At 34.8% G+C, this 16,027-nt stretch overlaps 2 protein-coding genes and 1 non-coding gene across 6 annotated transcripts; 1 reads left to right on the forward strand and 2 right to left on the reverse strand.

Moving 5' to 3' along the window:
• Positions 1 to 1,088: 1,088 nt before the first annotated feature.
• Positions 1,089 to 6,729, reverse strand: LOC104088067 (uncharacterized). 4 transcript variants are annotated; one of them, XR_011409511.1, is made up of 8 exons: positions 6,546 to 6,729; positions 6,360 to 6,439; positions 3,130 to 4,546; positions 2,768 to 3,055; positions 2,569 to 2,674; positions 1,849 to 2,482; positions 1,362 to 1,578; positions 1,089 to 1,259 (listed from the first exon to the last, which is right to left on the reverse strand). XR_011409511.1 is itself a non-coding variant. In XM_070181315.1 (6 exons), exons 3-6 carry the CDS (start codon positions 3,408 to 3,410, stop codon positions 2,042 to 2,044), a joined length of 1,116 nt encoding a protein of 371 aa, XP_070037416.1. In that variant the 5' UTR covers positions 3,411 to 5,422; positions 5,465 to 6,439; positions 6,546 to 6,729; the 3' UTR covers positions 1,670 to 2,041. The 4 variants fall into 4 exon arrangements, 1 of the variants encoding a protein (XP_070037416.1); XR_011409510.1 differs by having other exon boundaries at positions 3,130 to 5,422; positions 5,465 to 6,439; XR_011409512.1 differs by lacking the exon at positions 6,360 to 6,439.
• Positions 6,730 to 12,696: 5,967 nt separating this feature from the next.
• LOC117276920 (small nucleolar RNA R71) lies at positions 12,697 to 12,801 on the reverse strand. The gene has a single exon (XR_004507183.1). It is a non-coding gene; the product is annotated as a small nucleolar RNA R71 (small nucleolar RNA).
• A 1,540-nt stretch (positions 12,802 to 14,341) lies between these two features.
• LOC138895244 (uncharacterized) lies at positions 14,342 to 15,645 on the forward strand. The gene is made up of 3 exons (XM_070179916.1): positions 14,342 to 14,966; positions 15,088 to 15,345; positions 15,446 to 15,645. Exons 1-3 carry the CDS (start codon positions 14,342 to 14,344, stop codon positions 15,643 to 15,645), a joined length of 1,083 nt encoding a protein of 360 aa, XP_070036017.1.
• The last annotated feature ends 382 nt before the right edge of the window (positions 15,646 to 16,027 follow it).

Genomic DNA, 16,027 nt, shown 5'->3' on the forward strand with positions numbered 1-16,027 from the left:
AGTGAGCGCAGGTACCTACTGAGTGCGAGTACCGAGTGCCGAGTGGCTGGGAGGCATGAGTGATTGTGAGGTATGCCCGAGTGGCTATAGTGATTGGGAGGTATGCCCGAGTGGCAAGAGTGATTGTGAGGTATGCCCGAGTGGCACGAGTGACTGTGAGGTTTTGTCCGAGGGGCTGTATATGAGTGATGTTCTGTCCGAGGGGCTGTTTATGATCTTATCATTGAGTTGCATTACATTGGCATGCACACATAACATACTTGCATAGAGATGTATTTTCTCGTGCTGTACTGCATCACATCATTCATGATTTTTCACGCATTGTTGACAGATGGGCATAGTGATGCATTTGTTTTTACACAGATTATCCGGAAGAAAAATGAAATATCTTATTTATTATTGACAAGATTTTGGGAGAAATTTATTTTTTTTCAAACTATTCATATTTTTGGCAACTCCAGCAAGCGATTTGGTTTTTTTTCACTGATGTATTTGAAAGAAAGAACTACTATTTTTGAAATCATGATTTGGCTGGGTATTTTATCCCTAAGTTACTTCTGGCATTATTTGCTTTATGTTGTAATGGATTGTTGTGGACTACTGGTTTTGGACCCGACCTTGGCGGAAGCTCGTCACTACTTTCAACCTACAGCTAGGTTTGTTACTTACTCAGTACATGGGGTCGGTTGTACTGATACTACACTTCTGCACATTGCGTGCAGATGTTGGCTATTATTGTTGTTGTACTCGATGGTTGCAGGACTTTAAGATGTACTTGCATTCCTGTTGTAGCTGCCTCTTGTTCAGGGTAGCCTTAGATTTATAAAAGCTCTGTTTATGTATTATTCAAATAGACTATGTATTATTTTGTTTTCACTTTGTATACTCTATTCTTAGAAACTCATGATTTGTACTACTAGTTCTTGGGGAATGTATAAGGTTAAGATAATTATTTACTTAAATTTCTTTATTAATTGTTATTGGAATTGGATAGTTGAAAGTTGGCTTACCTAGTGGGTTGGGTTAGGTGCCATCACGACTAGTTGGATTTTGGGTCGTGACACTTTATGATTTAAGGGAGCTAAATGCCATTTCGTGCTATGAAACCAAGTTTTGAATTCAATCTAACTGCATCAGGCCCAATAGCTTGGCTAAGATCATTGAACTCAACATGTAAAATGCCACCATCTTTTCCCCATCCTGAGTGCATCGGAGTAGGACCCTAGGTCGCTTAGATTACACTTCACTAGCACTAGAGTCTGCAATAAACAAATATAAAAAAGAGGTTGCTTATGAAAAAGTATACAAATACACAAAGTGTAACTATTCAAGAAAGATAAGATATTATATCGAATAAGTACCTAGGGAATTTTCTATTTCATGTGAATCATTTCTTGATTTACCATATCGGATAGCTTGTCCTTCATTTTGTGGCCAGTTTTGAGGTGGTTGAGGCATTGCCGCACCTCTCATTTGTTCTTCTTGTTGCTCCGAAAAATCAGGCAGAAGCATTTCTTGACTGGAATTTCTCTGTCTTTTTCTTACCATCACAATAAAGTTGCTCAAATACTATAGTTCCTGCAAAATTGAAAAATATTTTTTACTATCCAAAAGTATAAAATAATATCAAACTAACAAGCCAAATAAAAAGACACATGCACATACGAGATTTAAACAACTAAAACGCATAGTAAGAAATCCCCAACACGATGATCTATATATGTTCAATAACAATCTTTACTAAAATAATGACAAAAATAATAAAAGTAACTAAGATATGTCTGTTTTCTTCATCATATGTCTCATTACTTTTCAAAGTAAGTGGGTCAATTTCAATTCCCGGCACACCTTCTCTAACCCATTCAATATCCTCTTTATTTTCAAATGTAGTATCATCCAGCTGTTGTTCTGGCCACAATTCCATGTGCTCTTCCATATGCTCATTTGTTGGTTTGTTTTCACCTAAATTATAAAAATCTCTTGGTTTAATTTCAACTATAATCTGCCATTCTTTTGCCATTGGATGATGGACATAAAACACCTATTGAGCTTGAGAAGCAAAGATGAAAGGTTCATTTGACGGATGCTGCCTTTTATAGAGTAGATGAGAAAAATTAACAAGAGTAAACCCATAATCATCTTCCACAATAAGCCCCTTGTTATTGTCCACCCATTCACATCTAAATAGAATAAACTTGAGGTTTGCGGTATAATACAACTCAATTATGTCCGTGAGAATTCCATAAAAGGTGACTTCTGCTAATATAGGATTTCTGTCTCTTGCGCTTGCATAGCTCTGAGTGGCAGCCTTTACCATAACTCCACTATTTTGTGTTTTTAGCTTTGCATCACGAGACTTTGTTAGGTATCTAACTCCATTACTTATGTATCCGCTCATCCTTTTTGATTGCTTTGATGGGCCAATAGCTAGATTTTGAATTTCTTCTGGTATTTGCTCACCTGCCATATGTATCTTCTCAACCTATCAATTATAAATAAACAAGAACTAATTATAAAATGATGTTCTATATAGTGTGTGTGTGTGTAAAAGCATTTTAGCTGGTTTACAATTATATATTTTCTAAACCATATGTGAAATTTTTCATTGTGAATCCGATCCACATCATGTCTCGATAGACGAGGATTTTGCTTCTTGATTTCTTTTATATGCTCACTGCAAAAGTAAAACACATAAAAACTTAATAAAGAAATTATAAATATTATAACCTAATAATTAATTTTAAAGTAGAATATTATTGATACTTACTCGCGATATGGAGTTATGGTAGCAGAATTAAATAAAACATATATGTGTGCTTGGGCATGGGTAATGTCATCAAGCCTAAACCCGTCAATTTTAGTTGACTGACGACCCTCTTGATTTGGAATCTCATTATACAAGCCATAATTTCTTAAAGGTTGATTTAACTTTGTCTCCACATCATGTAAATATCTTGAGCAGAATGTCATGCACTCTTCTATCCAATATTCCTCTGCAATTGAACCTTCTGGATGGCTTCTACTCCTCACATAATTTTTAAGAGTAAGCAAGTACCTAAAATAATAAATAATATTATAGTTCAATATAATACTTCATAAGTACTATAAATAAGAATAACGAAATGATACCTTTCAAATGCCCTCATCGAACGGTATTGTGGAGGTCCACCAATCTTTGCCTCTTCAGCTAAATGGATGACTAGATGTTCCATGATATCAAAAAAAGATGGAGGAAATATTCTCTCCAAATGATAAAGAGTTATTGCAACTCGATCTTGGAGCTTTTCTAATTCACCTATATTCATAACTGTTGAACAGATGCCCCTAAAAAAGTTACTTAATTCGATAATTGGCTTAAGGACATTCATGGGAAGGAGGCCTCGCAAAGCAATAGGAAGGAGTTGTTGCATTAAAATATGACAGTCATGACTCTTCAATCCATGCACAGTGCGTTGCTTAAGATCAACACAACGTGATATATTTTAAGCATATCCATCCGGTATTTTCACATCTCTTAAAACTTGTAAGAGCATATCTTTTTGTGCATTGCTCAAGGTGAAACATGCCGGAGGTAGATAGTATTTGCCATTAGCTCTTTTTTAAGGGTGCAACGCCTTTCGATTCCCCATCTCTTGTAAATCCAAATGAGAATTCAGATTGTCTTTTCCTTTCTCGTCAACATTTAGTAATGTCCAAAATATATTGCCAAATACATTCTTTTCAATATGCATTGTGTCAAGATTATGACGAATCATATTATCTTTCCAGTAGTCTAACTCAAAAAATATGCTCTTTTTCTTCTATAAATATTGCAACATGGCATCATCAACATGATCAGAATTCTTCCATTTTCTTTTCTGGGATTTGGTCGATGGACATTTTTTGAATTTATTTTTAATACCTTTCAATTGCTTAAGAAATTCAATACCTGACAAATATTTAGGTGTTGCCTCTAACTCCTTAAAACCATCAAACAAAACTTTATCTTTTCGAAACTTGTGCCCATGGGGTAACCATCGCCTGTGCGACATGAAACAATATTTTCGCCCATATTTCAATCTCAGAAATTTAGTCTTGGTCAGACAACATGGACAAGCATATCTAGTTTTCACACCATATCCTGATAAGTTACCTAGTGCTGGAAAATTACTGACTGTCCAAAGCAATGAAACACGCATTTGAAATATATGATTCTTTGATGCATCATAAGTGTCAACACCAACCCACAATCCTTTTAACTCATCAATTAACGGTCGTAGATAGACATCAATATCATTGCCCGGTGCATGAGGGCCATCAATAATCATTGATAATATCATGTATGGTTGCTTCATGCACAACCACGGTGGCAAGTTATATGGAACCAAGACAACTGGCCATGTGCTATGTGAGATAGACATAGACTTGAATGGATTAAATCCATCTGAAGCTAATCCAAGTCTAACATTTCGAGGATCTTGAGAAAAATCTTGATGCGATTCATCAAATTTTCTCCAAGCAATACTATCAGCAGGATGCCGCATTACCCCGTCTTTAGTGCGACCTTCTGCATGCCATCTCATATCAGTAGATGTTTTAGATGACATAAATAATCTTTGAAGCCTCGGTATCAATGGAAAGTATCTAAACACCTTTGCTGGATTTGTTTGAGGTTTCCAAACTACCAGATTCACCTACAAATTATTTGTATCTTGGAGCTTTGCAAAACTTACAATCAGTTCGATCTTTTGTCTCACTCCAAGAGATCATACAATCATTTGGACACACATGTATTTTTTTGTATTCGAGTCCTAAATCTTTAATAATTATTTTTGCATCATTAAAGGACTTAGGTAACATTTCACCTTCAGGAAACATATCTTTTAATAACTCTAACAGCATGGAAAATGAATTGTTACTCTACCCATTGAGACACTTTAAATGTAATAGATGAACAAGAAAAGAAAGAAATGAATATTTGCTTCCGGGATATAATTCACGCTCAGCTTCCTTCAATAAGTTAAAAAACTTCTCTGTTTTCTTATCAAATCCGACATTATGTTGATTTAACCCACCAAAACTATCACCACGAATGTCCGTATTAATAAAGTCACTAGTAGGAGGAACTCCAAAAGCATCATGCACCAAGTCTTGTATCTCATCACCTCTATCTAATCTATCCATAGACATTGATGAAGATGATGTCTCACCATGAAAAATCCAATTAACGTAACTAGGTAAAAATCCATCAACCACAATATGTTGAACAATCAACTCTTTCGGGATAAATTTCATATTACGACACTTCCGACATGGACACAAGATTTCAGATGCATTAGGCCTATCTAATGAGGCAAAATAAAGAAATTTTTTGGCTCCATTCTCATATAAAGGATCATTCCTATTCGATATGTTTATCCAACTCTTATCCATTAAGAATAACCTCTCTCTCTCTCTCTTTATATATATATCCATTAAGAATAACCTATATATATAGCAAAAAAATCAACTAAAAGAGATTAATTATAGATAGAAACTACAAAGAGTATATCGCAGAATACAAATATTTATTTTAATTTATATACTTTACTAATGACTATACAAATGTGTTCATTCAAGGCATGGAAAAAAAACATATCTAGTTTCTTTAGTTTTTTTCAAAAATGAATCTTACAAACTAGTTCACTCTATTGCCACAATATATAATATTTTATCATGACTAAGCAAAATCAAACTATAGAATACCATAATTGACATCTTGAGTAAATATAACTTTTAAAAGACAAGTATCAAATTGATATTTGATTGAACTTGATTTAGCTCTATTTTAGATTAAACTAGTAAATGACATCATACTAATCCAATCTTTTCAAATAGTACCATTATTTCTATACATAAAGTTTAAGTATTACAAACACTTTGCAAGCAAACTTCTAAACAACTAGGAAAGAAGAAACCTACTAAGTATTTTTAGAACACAAAAATCTCATATTAGAGATATGAATAAAGCAAAACAAATTAAAGAACTGCCCCAAAAAAACGAACTTTCTTCCATCCATCAATTAATCAAACTATGTCTCATCCCCAAATAAGTTAGAGTTGCTTATAAAAATCTAGGTCTATTGTGTTCGTTATTATTTATCTGTTCTTTTATATTTAAATTAATATACTATTTCTATGTTGGCCAAACAACCTACGGGACTCTCTTCCTTTATCAGGTTAAAAAAAATTAACAGTCTTCAAAAAAAAATCCGAACAACTAAGAAAAAGAAAGAAAATGCTTAACCCAAATTCGAAAAATTAAGAAAAAGAAAGAAATCTGTTAACCCAAATCCAAACAACTAAGGAAAAAAAAAGAAATTTGTCAACTAAACTGGTACCTTGACTTTGTAGAAAATAAGCTTTGTGAAATTTCAGCAGCAAAAACCTCGGTTATAAAACTTTTTTCTTCTCCAAGTATCTATTATAGCACAACCAAATGTAAATATTAGGTTTTTGTGAAGAATTCTAACTAAGGAAGGAAACTGTATTTTGTAGAATTGGGAGGAGGGGAGCAAAATTCTTACCGCCAAAATCTTTTCCTTCTAAATCTCCAATACTCTCCATACATAGCTCCTTGTAGAAATTCTGGCCAAACCCAATTTGAGATTTTGTGCCAAACCCGATTCGAGATTTAGATTGAGAAAGGAGCGGATAGGTACTGAGGACTTCTAAGGCTTGGAGTACGGCTAATTTCACTTATGTTTTAAATTGTGATCAATGGTGGGTTCCTTGGTTCTATCAATATTTTTGTTTTATTTTAAATATTTCATCTTTAAATAAATCCAACATCTAGTAAGTAGTAGTAATAATAATATATACTCCCTCTGTTTCAATTTATGTTAACCCATTTAATTGGGCACGAAGTTTAAGAAAAGAGAGAAGACTTTTGAACTTGTGGTGTAAAATGAGGCACATATATTTTGTGTGGCTATAAATCGTTGCATAAAGGTAAATTATTTCCAAATAAGGAAAGAGGTCATTCTTTTTGGCACGGACTAAAAAGGAAATAGGTTCACATAAATTGAAACGGAGGGAGTATATTTTTACTAAAAATTGATATTTTAATAAAAAGTTTTAAATAGGCACAATATTTTAACGTGATACGACATGGAAATTTTATTTAATATCGGGTGAGGTGTAAGCTTCGTGAACCTTTATATTTTTAGTTTAAGAAATCGAAAAGAAAATAAAAAGATAGAAAGTACATTAAAAGTTTAAAAAAATCAAAGGAATAAGCGAACTCATAAAAAACCAAAATATCTAACAGTTTTACAAGTATAAATAATGCAATAGTGTTAAAATTATTATCAAAAAACACATTTTATTACTTCCCTAAAAGGCTAAATGTTATATATTATTATCAAACTACAAATTTAGTTACCTTCCTAAAAGTAAATAATCAATAAACTTTATTAATATTATAATTCAAAATATTACTCCTTCATAAATAAATATAAAATTACTTTTAAATAGTAAAATAATAAAAGTCTCATAATAATTTTGGGAGATAAAAAAACTAAGAAAAAAACCAATTATAGCGAGTGAAGATATAAAGTTCGGCTATATATATATATATATATATATATATATATATATATATATATATATATTTAGAAAAAATATTCAAATGATATTCACCCTCACGATGTTCTCACTTCGTAAATATGCAATACTATGACTCGTTATTTGAGTTAAGATCATTCAATTGTTAATGTATTTTGAGGGTCAACACTATTAATTAGAAATTTTAACATATGATTTACCTGGTAATTGTTGAGTGAGCCTCGAACGCTGAGCGATCGGCGTGTTTAGGGCGCATAACCATATTTTTGGGATATAAGCCTCACAAATTAAGCCCTACACTTGAGCCGTTGCAAATGCTTAGTCCAGGAGCTAGTCCTAGACGAATTAACCTTTTAAAATTTTAATCAACAATAAGAGAAATCATTTATACAACAACAACAACAACAACAACAACAACAACAACAACAACAATACAACCCAGTATGATCCCACAAGTAGGGTCTGGGGAGGGTAGAGTGTACGCAGACCTTACCCCTACCCCGGAGGAAGAGAGAAATCGTTTATGTTATAGGTAATTATCACTAATTAAATATTAAATATAAAGGATGATTTTTTTTAGACAAAGAATGATTTAAAATTCGAAAAATTAGAGAAATTTTCAATAGTAGATGTAAATGTTCGTAACTACCGACAAATAATATGACATTTAAAGTATGGTCATATTTTTTGTCAGTTGTATCAAAATGTTTTTACAACATTTGATATAAGTGTCATATTTTTACTAAATTTTGCATCAAATGTCGTTTTTATGACATTTTGTACCAAATGTCATCTTTTTTACGACATTTTGTATCAAATGACTAGTTTTTACGATATTTTGTAGCAAGTGTCATACTTTTTACGACATTTCTTCAAAAATGTCATTGTTCCGACGACATTTCGTATCAAATGTCATTTTTTTACGACATTTAGTATCAAATGTCATTGTTTCTATGATAATTTATATCAAATGTCGTAGTTTTTACGACATTTTGTCATAAATATCAAAAATATCTTTTTTTCTGACATTTATTTCAACAGTCACTAAATAAATGTCGTCGTATCCTCAATTTCTTGTAGTGAATCCTCTACCTTTGCTCAATTCTGTTCTTCACTGAACTTATCATTCAGATAATCACACAGTTGATCTTGCTTATAGACATAGAGGAGTTACAGATTCAGATTGGGTAGCTTGGGGTTTTAATATTACTGGAGGAAGAATGGTTGGTACACAGTGTTTGGTTGCATTTAAAAATTCCAGTGGCCAAATTCAAGCTTACACTGCTCCTATTGCTGATTATCTTGCTCAGTTTAGACAAGGTTCTTTGAGTTTTAATGTGCCAAGAATTGAAGCAGAGTTTTTAAATAATGAATACATTATTTTTGCAACTTTGGAACTTCCTAGTGGAAGGACTAGTTTTAATCAGGTTTGGCAAAATGGCCAAGTTTCTGGTCAGGCTTTGCAAGCTCATAGCCAGTCTGGTGATAATATGAGGTCTTTTGGACGTGTTGATTTTGCAACTGGCCAGTTAGGGAATGATGGTGGTAGCAGGGGCGGCTCAAGAAAATTGGGGCCTAAAGCCGAAGTTTAGCAAGAGGCCTTTTTGTAACTAATATTAAGAGGTAAAAATTGCATGGGGCACCCTATTTGGTCGTCTTCTTTTAACTTATACCCGTTTTGTGTTTCTGTTTGCGTCCGTACCCATTTTTTTATTAAAAGTATTTTAAAAAGATGATTTTGCCCTTCATGATTATTGACAAAACTGTAGACTGCAGGACAACACTTCAGCATGTTTTGGCATGAAGTTTTAGCAAATGAACTAAATAACTTAAGCATGTTTAGTCTGAAGTTTTAGCAAATGAACTAAATAACTTAAGCATGATAAGTCTGAAATTTTAGCAAATGAACTAAATAACTTAAGCATGTTTAGTCTGAAATTTTAGCAAATAAACTAAATAACTTAAGCATGTTTAGTCTGAAACTCACTAGAAAATTACATATTGCAAGATAAAAACTTAAGCATGTTTAGTCTGAAGTTTTCGCAAATGAACTAAATAACTTCAGCATGTTTAGTCTGAAATTTTAGCAAATGAACTAAATAACTTCAGCATGCATTAGCAAAAACTCACTAGAAAATTACATATTGCAAGACAAAAACTTAAGCATGTTTAGTCTGAAGTTTTCGCAAATGAACTAAATAACTTCATCATGTTTAAACTGACATTTTAGCAAATAAACTAAATAACTTTATCATGTTTAGTCTGAAATTTTAGCAAATAAACTAAATAACTTCAGCATGTTTAGACTGAAGTTTTGGATAAAACTCAAGACAAAACTGTTGACTGTAGGATAAATAACTTCAGCATGCATTAGCATGATGTTTTAGCTTCAATGTAAAATAACTTCAGCTGCTACTGTAATTGACTGAAGTTTTACACCATCTCGCATGCTAATGAATAACCCCTGGTACTATAAAACAACGTCATCTCCAAACGTTAGCATGCTCCTACGTTTATCAGGGCTTGGTTTACAGTATGCTAATGCGAATGAGGTCATCTCCAAAGTAGCATGCTAATGCTAATACTATCAGGGGTGTAATTATCATATTATTACGGATTTTTTGTCAACTGGCTACCAAATCAATAATTTTTAAAAATATGGTACAGGTTAAAAGGTGGCATAAATATAGGGTACGACTGCAAATCCCCCTATTAAGGGGCTTTAAGCTTTAAAAAATATCATATTAAATAACATGATTCATCTTTATAGTTGACATATTTAAATTCTGATAAAATAATGAAAAGAAATATACTAGTATAGAAATACCAAAAATAAATTTCAAATTTAAAGAAAAAGACGGTAGCAAGTTAGAATAATCGACCTGATTGTAAACGTTGATAACTTGATATCAGAATGAAAATTCTATATTTTTAATTTGTTTGCTGCAATGCTTGAGAACCAGAGAAAGAACGAAAAATGCAATTTTAATTTATTCAATGCCTTTCGTTTGTGTTTTTTAGAAAATAAATAATTTAATGATGAAGAAGGAGAATTTAAAATACAAGTTTTATTATGAGAAAGAAAAAAATATTAATATTAAAATACTTTTTTACCATGAACATTAAACATTTTCTAAAAAGAAAGTCTACCATAGATAAACATATTTTTGCTATTAATTAAAAAAATGGGGCCTTAGAAATTTAGGGGCCTAAAGCCCTTGCTTTAGTATCTTGGCCCTTGAGCGGCACTAGGTGGTAGCTCAATCAATTCTAGACTAAATATTTTGACGTACCATGCAATTGGACACATGAAGAATACACATAAGTCTGAAATAGCCTAAATATAGGACTCTTAAAAAGCTGTTGCTGTTGTTTTTCTCACTATGTTCATGATCCCAAACAAGTCAATAGTCATCACATATATTTCTACCTAGAGTTTAAGAAAGGGCATTTACGTTCCAACCATCAATTATCAACTCTTCTCATCTTGTTCTATCCCTGGTTGTTCGTTTCGATTTTATGCTTTGGGCCACTATTACCAGCTCTGAATCACGGTGGAGAGAAAAAAATGCTCTCTATAAATGAAGATGTATATTAAGAACATTTATTAGTTTACTTTTATAAGGTAAGATTAGACTAGTATTCTAGTAATGTATGGCAACCAACAAGGTATATGCTTGGTAAATTTTCTATTAAAAACAACACAACGTGATTTAATTATAGTCCAGTAAGTTAAAAGGATTAAAACATTCAATTTAATGTATGAAAGCCAACAAAGTATATGCATTTAGGAAGTTTAGTGTCTTTTCCGGTTTGTGGCCGGATCACACTCAACTTTTGATATGTTATTTACCTCAATGATAGTTTTTTGGCTTAGTGAATTCCATATTAAACATAACAAGTATAAGTTTCAACAAAATTTCAATTACAGTCCAGTAAGTTAAATTGATAAAGACACCGGTGCATATATACAGGATTTTCTTATTTGATGTTTATGTTGTACCACTTTACAAATAGACTTTTAAAAGAAGGAAGTCCAGGAACATGATTGCATTTTACTAAATAGAGTCTAAAGTGTCATTAACATCTCAACTATCATACAAAAGTAGTTTATTCAAAAGATACGAAATTGTGAAACATGACACCTCGCTGCATTTAGGGCCAACTCATGTTATTATCCTACCAAATAAGACAACATCAACATACTGAGTGTGCACTCGCTAGTTTCCTATTTGTTGTCTTTGTTTGAATTTTGTCGAAATCCCAACGGATACTTCTAATTCAATTTCTTACGGTGAACACCATGTTCATAAGTCATAACCAATGTGCATTCAACTGTTTTATGGTTATTCTTTTCCTCTTATTTCTTTTTGGCGTGGAGTGTGAAGGAACATGACTCGCAATCTATTATTTCAAGTCTCTGTGGGTTCTACACTCGACTTATTATTTTATTACTTGTACGACCACGTATACTTGTATGTGCGTTTGGGAGCAACAAGTTTTTGGCATTGTTGTCGGAATATTGACTACTTTCTAGTTTTAGCTATAATTATTTATTTCGTCAAGTCTAACGTTACGTAATTGTTGCTATGATCTTAGGAACCTTAATTGAATACGAAGGGTCAGAAGCCACGACAGACTTCAAGGTGAGAGAACATTTCATAGGAGGTTAAGGGAAGCAAGGGACACAAATAATATACAGGCACTCGTTCAATTTCCTGTGAACATGGCAGATGAGCAACATATGGCTATTCAGGAGGTGGCGGCGAGGCCCAGCATTTCCAATGTCACCTCCAACATTGTGAAGCCCAGAATCACTGGGCACTTTGAGCTGAAATAGAGCATGATCCAGCTACTACATGCGAATGGGCAGTTTATGGGTCTTCCACACGAGGATCCAACACAAGCACATCCTGAACTTCTTGGAGATTAGTGATACTTATATCACTAATGGAGTCACTCCAAACTATGTGAGTCTCACACTGTTCCCGTTCTCTCTGTTGGGCGAAGCAAAGCGATGGTTGAAGGTAGAACCAGTTAATTCTATTACATCATGGAATGATCTGGCAAGGAAACTTCTGGCAAGGTTCTTCCCTTCAAGAAAAACTGCAAAGATCAGAAGTGAGATAGTCGCCTTCAAACAGAAATCAGGGGAGTCTTTATACTCAGCTTGGGAGAGGTTCAAGGGGATGCTCAGAAACTGTCCTCATCACAATTAGACAAATGAAGTGCTAGCTCACACTTTCATAGAAGGGCTGTATCCTAAGATAAAGATTGTTGTAGATGCTACAGCTGGAGGTCAAGTGTTGGAGAAAAGCTTTGATGAGATATATGCGTTATTAAACAAATTCTCCAAAAGCAATCCTGATTGGAAAGGAGAGATGGGCAGACACACAGTGCAAAAATCTGCAAGGGTTCTTGAGTTAGATGTCGTCTCTACATTATCAGCGCAGATTTCCACTTTGATCAACCAAGTCAATCAAATGACCTTGGTTATTAACAAGCAACAAGCCCAGCCAGTATAAGAGGTTCAATTGTTTTGTGAAGTATGTGGAGAGGGTAACACGAGTGACTTATGCCTAGTTAATCCAGAGTCTGTCTGTTTTGTGGGTAATGCAAATAGGGACCAGACAAACCAGTATGTGAACACTTACAATCCTAACTGGAGGAACCACCCAAACTTCTCTTAGGGTGGAAACCAAGGTACTCAGAATCAGTACAGGCCACAAGCACCTCAACAATAATATAGACCACCTTAGGCAGAACAACATGCAAACTCGACGATTCACCTTGAGGAGATGATGAAGAGATTTATGACTGACTAGCAGGCCCAAGTAGCAGAGATGATTAAGAAATTAATGGCTGACCGGCAAGCTCAAGTATCAGCGATGAGTAATTTGGAGCGACAAATGGGACAACTTGCCAGTGCCCAAAATACTCGACCAGTTGGAGCTCTTCCAAGCGACACTAAGGCTAATCCTAAGGCGTCTATTAATGTGGTGTCATTGAGGAATGAGAGACAGTTAGAAGAAGTTCAGTCGAAAAAGAGAAAACATGTGACATTTAATGAGAAGCCGACCACCATAGAGGCAGAATCAGAAAAATAAAAAGTTAGAGAAGCCAGCAGATGAGGCGGTGGCTAAGCAACCCCCACTATTAGTTGCGAGGCCACCACCCCCGTTCTCTCAAAGATTGCAGAAAGTGAAAGATAATGTCGCGTATAAAAAGTTTCTTGATATTTTGAAGTAGGTGCAAATCAATATTCCACTGGTAGACATCCTGCAAGAAGTGCCCAAATATGCAAAATACATCAAGGACATAGAGGCAAATAAAAAGAGGTTGACCGAGTTTAAGACTGTTGCACTCACTCAGGAATTTAGCTCAAGAATTCAAAGCAAGATACCTTAGAAATTGAAGGATCCAAGTAGTTTTACTATCCAAATCTCGATTGGTAAGCATGCAGTCGGATGAGCTTTGCGTGATCTTGGAGCGAGCATCAATTTGATGCCACTATCTGTGTTCAGACAGTTAGGGTTTGGGTGAGCCACGCCCAACAACAGTAATCTTACAGTTGGCCAATCGCTCCCTTTCTCATCCTGAATGAGTGATTGAAGATGTGTTAGTTCAAGTGGGTTCTTTCATATTCCCTGTTGATTTCATTATCTTGGACTACGAGCCTGATCAGGATGTCCCATTTATTTTGGGGCGTCCATTCATAGCCACAGTCCGAGCTATTATTCATGTATGTGAAGGAACGATGATGATGAGAGTAGGTGATCGAGTGGAAGTATTCAAAGTGTATAAAGCACTCAGATTGCCAGCCCACTATGAAGAGCTATCCATGATTTTTGTGGTGGAAAGTGATACTACGTCATTGGTGCCTTATATAAGCCCCATAGATCCTCTTAAACGAGCTTTGATTGGGGATGAAGAAGACAGTGAAGATAAGATGATGGGAGAAATTGAAAAAGTACTTGACATGTCTTGCAGTTTTGTCTATGGGTTTGGGAGATTTATGGAGTTGGACAGGCCTGTCACTCTGACCCATCCTAAGCCATCTATTGAAGAAGCTCCAAAGCTAGAACTTAAGCCCCTTCCAGCGCATCTGTGCTATGCCTATTTGGGGAACTCTGAGACATTGCCAGTGATTATCTCATCTAGCGTGACAAATGTACAAGAAGAAAAATTGCTTAGAGTGCTTCGCGAGCATAAAAAGGCTATTCGGTGGACAATTTCTGATATCAAGGGAATCAGTCCATCGTTTTGGATGCATAAAATCTTTCTGGAAGATGGACACCGCCCCAGTGTTGAGCAGCAAAGGAGATTAAATCCTATTATGAAAGAGGTCGTGAAGAAGGAAATAATTAAGTGGCTCGATGCAGGTATCATCTTTCCTTTCTCTGACAGCAACTGGGTAAGCCTCGTGCAATGTGTTCCCCAAAAGGGGGATGACTGTGGTAGAGAATGAGAAAAATGAGCTAATTCCTACTCGCATCATGACAGAGTGGAGAGTTTGCATTGATTATAGAAGGCTCAACAAAGCAACCCGCAAGGACCACTTCCCATATCTATTCATTGACCAAATGTTGGACAGATTGGCGGGGCATGAATATTATTGCTTTCTTGATGGTTATTCGGAGTACAACCAGATTGTCATATGCCTAGAGGATCAGGAAAAGACCACTTTTACTTGTCTTTATGTCACTTTTGCCTTCAAGCGAATACCGTTTAGTCTTTGTAATGCACTAGCCACTTTCCAAGGTGCATGATGGCGATTTTCACCGACATGGTGGAAATATTTGTGGAAGTCTTTATGAATGATTTTTCAGTCTTTGGGTCTTCTTATTATGACTCTTTGAAGTTGATAAGGCGAATGTGGAGGCAGTTGAAAAATTACCTCCACCCATTTCTGTGAATGGTGTCCGGAGTTTCTTGGGACATGCTGGATTCTATAGACGCTTAATTAAGGATTTTTCAAAACTTGCTACTCCTTTGTGCAAGTTGGTTGAAAAGGATGTAACTTTCAATTTTGATGAAGCCTACCTAAAGGCATTTGAATAGCTCAAAAAGTAGTTGGTGGCTTCCCCTATTATTGTAGCACCGGATTGGTCCTTACCATTTGAATTTATGTGTGATGCAAGTGACCATGTTATTGGGGCAGTGCTAGGCCAGAGGAAGGACAAGATGTTTTATTCCACTTACTATGCGAGTAAGACTCTTGATGATGCACAACAGAACTACACCACCACTGAAAAAGAGTTGTTGGCCGTTGTGTGGGGCCTTTGAAAATTTTCGGGCATACTTGGTGGGAACAAAAGTCATAGTCCATACCGATCATGTAGCAATCAGGTATCTATTTACAAAAAATAAATCCAAGGCTAGATTGATATGCTGGGTTTTGTTGTTGCATGAATTTAATGTAGTAATACAAGATCGAAAGGGC

The sequence above is a fragment of the Nicotiana tomentosiformis genome, chromosome 7, assembly GCF_000390325.3.
Source record: "Nicotiana tomentosiformis chromosome 7, ASM39032v3, whole genome shotgun sequence".
Classification (NCBI taxonomy): Eukaryota; Viridiplantae; Streptophyta; class Magnoliopsida; order Solanales; family Solanaceae; genus Nicotiana; species Nicotiana tomentosiformis.